Below are 8,463 nucleotides of genomic sequence, written 5' to 3'. Positions count from 1 at the left end.
CCATCTCGGTGAATCGTCATCTGCATGTTTTAAGTGTCCCAAAGACGTATTGAATTTTTTTTTGTTTGTGTTTTTAATGCTAGAGCACACAGAAGGCTTTGATACAGCCTCGGAACGGCAGAGAATGGGTAAATAAATGGTAGTAATTACAAAAACGGCCAGCAGGTGGCAGCAGAGTAAAATAGATCAACCAGGGCCATGTTGAAAAAAATAAGCTATTTTCCCCACAGTTCTAAACTGATTTGTGAATAATGATGAAACTTAGCTATTCTAATGCTAATTGCTGCAAAACAGATACAAATATACTTTTTTTCTGATGAGAGAAGCAACTCTAATCTTTCTTTTGGTAGGTTTCATGTTTTTATAACAATAGAACACAATATTCTGTGGGCCTTGCAAAATCAGTCCAAATCTAGTTCAGTCGGGAGTGAAGGGGGCTGCTTCAGTGAAAATGGCTGGGTGTGAATGGGTTAAATAAAATTTTATAAATCAAAATGACTTGAGGTATCGAACATCCCTACTTTTTAGGGGCCGAAGTAGCCGTAGATCTTCCAAAAAGTCTTTGTCTTTACGATTGACCAAATCGCCATTTTGTCAAAAAAGGCATCAAGTCGGAATGGAATTTCTAATTACAAACGTTTAGCGTTTGAACATCACTTAAGTTTGCTCATGTTGGTCTCACACGGGGCACATTTTCAGACGCTTATTCCAGCGCGCCGCGCTCCCCTTTCACGACCCGGCTGCATTCCGCTTGAGCCTTTCCACCTTTCCAAGAAGCGGCGTCTATTTTAGCAGCGCTCAGGAAATGGAGGCGGTTATCCGTGTCACGCCGCGGGATTAACAGCGTATTTTTGAGTCCTGCGCGGGGGGAGTATTGAGAGGGGGGGGGGGGGGGGGTTGGATTTGAGCTCGCCGGGTGGACATGCGTCGGCTTTGTGTCGAAGGCGGGGAGGGGAGGGGCCGAGTGAGAGAGGATGACGAAGGGAGCAAGAGCGGCAGGAAGCCAGAGAGGACGAGGATGTCGGACGCACGCGAGCTCCCGTCACCGCACGACGCCCGGAACATTTTAGCAGTCGTTTAATGATCCTCTTCAGTGCTTTTTTGGTGGGGAATCAAAGCGAGGGGGGAAGACGGGGAGCGGCTTTTGGGATGACTTCATGCCGCCGGGAAATGAAAGATGCCGGAGCGCCCGGTGACACAGCTCCCGCCTGATTGGCTGCGGTGAGTGATGCAATGCGTTACCGAGCAGGATCCCTTTAATGGATTCCGTCTTTCTCCCGCTGTGATGATTTTACATGCTAGCGCGTGCGGCTAACCTCACAGTGGGAAAGGTTCGGCGTTGGAAACTGCATTTGATGACTAAATGTGAACGCTTGCGCGTAATCTCCCCCCAGGAGAGGTGATTATTATTATTTTTTTAAATTGTAAGGACTGTATTTTAATGGCGTATAAACATAAAAGTGGCGTGCAGGCGGTGGCTCTGTGCAGCAGCAGGAAGCCGCCCCGCCCCCTCCCGCCGCAAAGGCTGGCTAAAAATAGCGCGGCACCTTTAGCAGCACCCGTGAAACTGTCAACGCGCGGGGGGCACCGGCGCAGATTTAAGATTATTTCCGCCGTTCGCAATGTTCCGACAGCTCGCACGCCATCTCTGCCGCGCGCTCGCCAGCTGTTGCCCGAAAGCCGCACGCACGCATGCACGCACGCACGGCTCCAAAAATGAGACTCGGCTCAGGAATGTTCCGCCAATGAAAAAGCGCGAGCGGCTTTGTGGCTTCATTGGCGGCTTTTCTCAATGGATTTCATTCTCATGAATCGCCTTGTCAATAATGGGGGGGGGGGGGGGGGGGGGGCGAGGTCTTCGGATCAATGGAAGTTGTCCCGCCGCAGATAAACGACTCGTTTGCATGCATGAGAAGCCTCCGAAAGTACACGGCGTCCCGGTAACGAAAAAAGGGGCAGGTTTCCCGTACCCGAACCGTAAACACATAAGCTCACTTTCCAGTTGGCTTCATTTGGATTTCGGATTGAAATGAAACACGGTCGGGCTGGCGTACGTGTGACAAAAGTCTTTATTGACATGTTCGGTCGGGTTCCAGGTTGCCAACAGTAACGCGATGATCTCGTTTGCTCGGCGGTGTAAGATGACACGCGCCGTACATCATGCTTTTCCTTTGATTGCTTATATTTACGACCTCGGCGAGCTTTTCTTAGAAATATTTCCTGGATGAGCGACGACGGCATCCCGCGTCACACGGATGCACGGCAGGTTGCTTCGTCATATTGGAAAACAACATCATCATCATATTGTGTTTTTGTACATAATAACAAAGAAATAGTTTTTGTCATGTCATGTCACATGACCTGCTCCTATTGGCTCAGGAGCGTAAATAACTGGTCAAACATCAAAGCGTATGTCGTGGGTGCGAAAAAATGTTGGTTTGTTGTGATTGTATTGTTTTGTGTTGTGTTGCTGTTCAGCGCTTTATGACAGCTAAGGCAGTTTGAAAGCGCAATATACATAAAGTTGATTTGACTTGACTCTGCTGCGTTCGGTTGAAGCGAGCGGAAAGTCAAGTTTTATTAAATATTTGCTGGCAAGGCTGATTTGTGGGGCGCGATAACCGCCGCAGTGGCCAAACCATTCCTAATTAAAATTAAACTGCACTAATACACTAACCACCAGAGGGTGCTAGAACTGCACAAAATGGAATACAACCTCTACTTTTGGACAGATGTGCTGCTTTTAACTCATTTGCTCCCAAAAACGTATAAATATGTTCTATTTTAAATGTATGTGTCCCAAAGACATATTTATACAAGTTTTTTTTTATGCTAGAGCATACAGAAGGATTTGATGCAGCCTCTCAACTGTTGAGGAAATGGTTATTACCTAAACGGCCAGCAGGTGGCAGCAGAGGAAAAGAGATCAACCAGGGCCAGGTTGAAGAAAATCTCTTTTACTCAAATTTCTAAATAGATTTGTGAACAACGATGAAACTTCACTATCTTCTAATGTGAATTGCTGCAAAACGGAAATAGATACAAATACACTTTTTTTTCCCGATGAAAGAGGAGACTCTAATTTTTCTTTTGGTAGGTTCCATGCTTTTATAGCAATAGAACACAATATTCTGTGAGCCTTGCAAAATTAGTCATAATCCAGTAAAGCAGCCGGGAGTGAAGGGGGTTGCTTCAGTGAAAATGGCTGCGAGTGAATACGCTAATATCGTGACATGCCGACGACGAAATCAAGGCAGTTTTAATATCACAATTTTGCCGTTATGGTTAAATCCCTTCATAAAGGGGAGGACTCGCTCAACCTGTCCGTACGCTCGGGAAACCGTCTTGACGCTGACCGCCTGCGCCGTCCCCCCCTTTTTCAGCTCTACCTCCGAAGCCGCCCAAGCCCGCCCCCGTCACTAACAACGTTCACAACAACAGCAGCATGGCGCTGCAGGACGCCGAATGGTACTGGGGGGACATCTCCCGCGAGGAGGTCAACGAGAAGCTGCGGGACACGGCGGACGGTACGTTTCTGGTGCGCGACGCCTCCACCAAGATGCACGGCGACTACACGCTGACGCTCAGGTAAGCGCCTGCTCCGTTATCGGACGTTTCCACCCACCGTTTTGGCGGCTTGTCTTGATGCTCCGTTTTTTTTATTTTTTATTTTTTTTTTTTGCGCTTTACAGGAAAGGCGGCAACAACAAGCTCATCAAGATATTCCACCGCGACGGCAAGTACGGCTTCTCGGACCCGCTCACCTTCAGCTCGGTGGTGGAGCTCATCAACCACTACCGCAACGAGTCGCTGGCGCAGTACAACCCCAAACTGGACGTCAAGCTGCTCTACCCGGTCTCCAAACACCAGCAGGACCAGGTGGTGAAAGAGGACAACATCGACGCGGTGGGCAGGAAGCTGTGCGAGTACCACCAGCAGTACCAGGAGAAGAACAAAGAGTACGACCGCCTGTACGAGGAATACACCAGAACCTCGCAGGTAAGCGGGCGGGCGCGGCCGGCCGGCGGCCGTTTGTAGGAACGCGCCGGCGTTCCCGTCTAAACGCTCCCCGGTTGTCGGTTCAGGAAATCCAAATGAAGAGGACCGCCATTGAGGCGTTCAACGAGACCATCAAGATCTTCGAGGAGCAGTGCCAAACGCAGGAGCGCTACAGCAAAGAGTACATCGAGAAGTTTCGGAGGGAGGGCAACGACAAGGAGATCCAGAGGTAACTCGTTAGCATTAGCATTAGCATCCACTGCTTTGCGCCGACACGGACCGGAGGGAGTCGGATTCCGCCCGTCGGAAGTCGCTGGCTCTCGCATTCCTAGTCGGAGGCTAAATACCGGGTCGGGCCCTGCGCAACTAAACGGGGGGGGCGCCCTGTCGTTACAGGATCATGGGCAACTACGAGAAGCTCAAGTCCAGGATTAGCGAGATCGTGGACAGCAAGAGCCGCCTGGAGGAGGACCTGAAGAAGCAGGCGGCCGACTACCGGGAGATCGACAAGCGGATGAACAGCATCAAGCCCGACCTCATCCAGCTGCGCAAGACCCGAGACCAGTACCTCATGTGAGTGGAGCGGCCTCAACGGGGAAAGATTCGGAAGTGAGCGCTATCAGATATCAGACGGTTTATTATAGTGCAGATTATTTTATCGCTTTTGTTTGTCAACAAATTTGCACAGGAAGAAAATCTTGAAAAAATAGTCCGTTATTAAATCGCAATCACAATATCGAGGGGAGAAAAAAAAAATCCAATTGGTTCCGCCCAACTTTGTCGCATTCGCTGTGTGTGACGTGGCCAACATCTTGCAGGTGGTTGACCCAAAAGGGCGTCCGGCAGAAGAAGCTCAACGAGTGGCTGGGAATCAAGAACGACAACACCGAAGAGTAAGCGTCAACATTTCGCGGCGAAATTTGCCGCCCACAACAAGCGCCCTAACCCGGTTTTTTTTTTTTTTGGTTCCGGCAGTCAATACTCGATGGTGGACGACGACGAAGACCTGCCACATCACGACGAGCGCTCGTGGAAGTTGGGCAACATCAACCGGCTGCAGGCCGAGGCGCTCCTCCAGGGCAAGCGAGACGGAACATTCCTGGTGCGCGAGAGCAGCAAGGCGGGATGCTACGCCTGCAGCGTCGTGTACGTACTCTGCACACGTAAAGGGGACGTCGACGCCCCCAAAACATCTCGGCAATATGTTCGATGCAGCCCCACTCGTTTAAATCGCGGTATTCTGGTTAAAATTGCGTTCGTGTTAGCAAAATTCCGCCATTTTTGTTCATATCACTAGGCGGCCATTTTGCCACTTGCACAGTTGCGCAGGTCTCAAGTGACAACCGATCACAGCTCGGCTTCAGAAAACGAGTGAGCTGTGATTGGTCGTTTCCTGAGCCCCGAGCAACTGTGATGTCATCTTCAGTCGACCGCAAATGGCAAAATGGCCGCCCCCTGAGCAAGGTAATTTTAGTTAACGAAAACTAACCAAAAAAAAGAAAAATTAAAAAAAAAAAAATTGTTGGCAAAATAAAAAACGAAAATGCATTTTAACTAACTAAAGCTACTTTGTTTTAGTCTTTGGTAATTAATTTAATGCATGAGCCTTTGGGGATGATTTTAAATATATTTATTTAACCGGAATAAGGACGTTGGAAAGTGTGTCGCACAGAAGTGACGTCATCGAGCAGCAGCCAATAGAAAAGCACCTTCAGATGACGTCGCTCCTTAAAACTAACCACATTTTAAAAAACTAAACTCAAATGAAAAATTCCAAAACTATAATAACCCTATTAATAATAATAATAATAATAATAAAACAGCTAGATTTTGCTGTAATAATAATCAGAATGTCATGTTTAGACTCGTGAGGTCACATATAACATATTGTCAAGAAATGTTTAACATTAACCCCCTCCCCATCGCGCTAGCATGAAATTAATCTGAAAATACTCTCTCTTTCCCCGCGCAGCGTGGACGGCGAGGTGAAGCACTGCGTCATCAACAAGACGCCGTCGGGCTTCGGTTTCGCCGAGCCGTACAACCTGTACGGCTCGCTGAAGGAACTGGTGCTCCACTACCAGCACACGTCTCTGGTGCAGCACAACGACTCGCTGAATGTGACGCTCGCCTACCCCGTCTACACGCAGCAGAGGCGGTGAGAGGGGGGGCGGGGGCTGCGGTGAGACGAGGTGCTAAAAGGAGGCCTCGCCGGCGAAAGGGGGCGGCGACAAACCACAAAAAGGACACCTGAAGCATTTTCAGTGACTTCCTGACGAGTCTGAATGTACATTTGATCTACTTTTAAGCGTTCGCGCGCGGGACGGAGAGGCCCCGCCCCTCCCGGACCCAAACCCTGCCCCCGGGACACTTTGAGGCCTTTTCCTAAACGGTGCTTGCGGACTCTATAACGCTTTACCGGCCACGATGGAACTCGACTACCCCCCTTTTTCGTGTGAGTGAGGCAGAGTGTCTGTGTGTGTGTGAGAGGAAATGTGTGAGTTTTTTGTGTTGTTTGTTGACTGTGAAAGAGTTTGTGGCAGAGAGAATGCGAGAGAGCCCGTCCGTGTGTGGCAGCATGTGAGAATATTTGAGTGCGAGTGAGTGTGTGAGAGTTAAGTGATATGAGAGGGAGTTTTTCCCCTGAGAGTTTGTGAAAGCTGGTGCATGTGAGACTGCGTATGTGTGAGAGCAATTGTCTACGTGACCAAAACTGATGAAACGATGATGAAAGAAGCGTGTTGTGTGTGTGTTGAGGTACTCGCTGGTACTCGCTGGTACTCGCTGGTACTCGCTGGTACTCGCTGGTACTCGCTGGTACTCGCTGGTACTGGCTGTGGACGAGCAGACGTGGATCCGCTGATCAATGTAGCATAATGGCACTTTTTCAACAGGTTGTTTTGTTTTGTTCTTTTTGGACGAGTCCTATGGACTTTTTGCAGGAGGAGGAGGAGGCGGTCAAACTATGAACCAAGCGCACCAAAGCAAAAAGAAAAAAAAAACAAATGGGGGGGGGGAAAGAAGAAAAGAAAAAAAGAGTTCTCGTTGAGTTGATTTTGTTGTTGTTTCCGATCTGCTCTATGCAATTGTTTGTCCACACTCTGTTGCAAACCGCGATATAAGCTTGTGTAAATATCCACAAACGGTATTTTTAATGTACAAATGCCAACCTACCGTCAACGTATGATTTTGTTTGTTTTTAGAAATGGTGATGATGATGATGATGATGATGATAATAATAATAATAAGTCCGACTTGATTAGAAATGACTTTAACGACGGGGGGTGAGACAGAAGATATTTTATTAATCCTGCGTTGCTTCAAAACTGCTCCCGTTCTCGGGCAGAACTTGCGACTGCTTTGCTCAGAAATGCAGTTGACACGGAACACCACAGTATAGATTTATTTTCATAGAACAAATATATATGGATAAAAATATATTCTCCCCCCCCCCCCCACGCGAGAGGAAAGTGGCAAATCAAGATTTAACATCCATGATTCACTTTAGTATTTTTCTGTATCAGAAAATGAAATGCGTACACCGGCCGGATGAGCTCGTTTCACCTTCCGTTTCCATGCTAACGTTATTAGCATTTAGCTTTTGGAACGACTTCGCTTCTGCCAGCACGTCCGCCATCGACATTCGGTTCCCAACCAAGACATTGCCGCTACACACAAAGATTCAGGGATATACAGCATATTTTTCCCCAAAAGTAAAAAAAAAAACCTTCCTTGGAAATCAATTTTAATGTTCAGCTCCTTGATGTAGAGAATTTTATACCAGCAGTCCGAACTGTTTGGGGAAAAACGATCCCGTGTCGCCACAACAACAAAAAGTCAGATACACTGAAATAATGATTTACAAATCAGTGTGAAATTCTGTTGTATGACTTGCAACAGCGTGATCGTACCTTCTGCCATCTAGTGGAAGAACATGGAATTGTTCTTCGGATCGCTGTAGGTCGCTGGCATAGATGGATGAACAAAAATCAACATCAATTGTAGGAAATAAATAATTTTCGGACCGATTAAGTAAAATTGGATCATTTTCCACAACATGCTGCGTTAGCTAACAAAAACTGTGCAAGCTGCGCGGATGGCAATTATGTCATCGCTAACTGTAGCGGGTCGACATTTGTTTTGTTTAAAAATGTTTTTCATCGAGAGAAAAAAAAAACCTCAAGGCTACTAAATGTGTCACGTGACCTTTTTGTTTCACATTTTAAAACAAGCTGCCGATGTCGATTCATGTTATGACGTATGATGATTTTTTTTTTTTTATAGTTTCCTCAGCATCATGCACCGTTCATTTTGTTGTTTCTCTGGCTTTGTACGACTTATTGGAAATTCTTTGGCAGGAAGTCCCGAACATGTTTGGTTGATTGATTTGACAGTTTACCAGTGTTGCTTCAAACCTGTATTGGGTTCCGTTAAAAAATAAAAAATGTTTCTTTTTAAAGAAAA

General features: G+C 47.3%; 1 protein-coding gene across 2 annotated transcripts in view; it reads left to right on the top strand.

Moving 5' to 3' along the window:
* Window positions 1-8,463, top strand: part of pik3r1 (phosphoinositide-3-kinase, regulatory subunit 1 (alpha)) — a 24,128-nt gene extending 15,665 nt beyond the window's left edge. For both annotated transcript variants that reach the window (XM_086096312.1, XM_086096313.1), the window contains exons 8-14: window positions 3,384-3,588; window positions 3,693-3,999; window positions 4,086-4,228; window positions 4,396-4,572; window positions 4,818-4,892; window positions 4,975-5,145; window positions 5,972-8,463. In XM_086096312.1, coding sequence (XP_085952438.1) covers window positions 3,384-3,588; window positions 3,693-3,999; window positions 4,086-4,228; window positions 4,396-4,572; window positions 4,818-4,892; window positions 4,975-5,145; window positions 5,972-6,161 — 1,268 coding nt within the window. In that variant the 3' untranslated portion in view covers window positions 6,162-8,463. The remainder of the gene's footprint in view (window positions 1-3,383; window positions 3,589-3,692; window positions 4,000-4,085; window positions 4,229-4,395; window positions 4,573-4,817; window positions 4,893-4,974; window positions 5,146-5,971) is intronic.

The sequence above is a fragment of the Leptonotus elevatus genome, chromosome 15 (assembly GCF_054856555.1).
Source record: "Leptonotus elevatus isolate MCC_2025b chromosome 15, RoL_Lele_1.0, whole genome shotgun sequence".
In the NCBI taxonomy this organism is placed as follows: Eukaryota; Metazoa; Chordata; class Actinopteri; order Syngnathiformes; family Syngnathidae; genus Leptonotus; species Leptonotus elevatus.
Note: the sequence above shows the minus strand (reverse complement) of the source record. Positions and strands in the feature narration are given on the sequence as shown.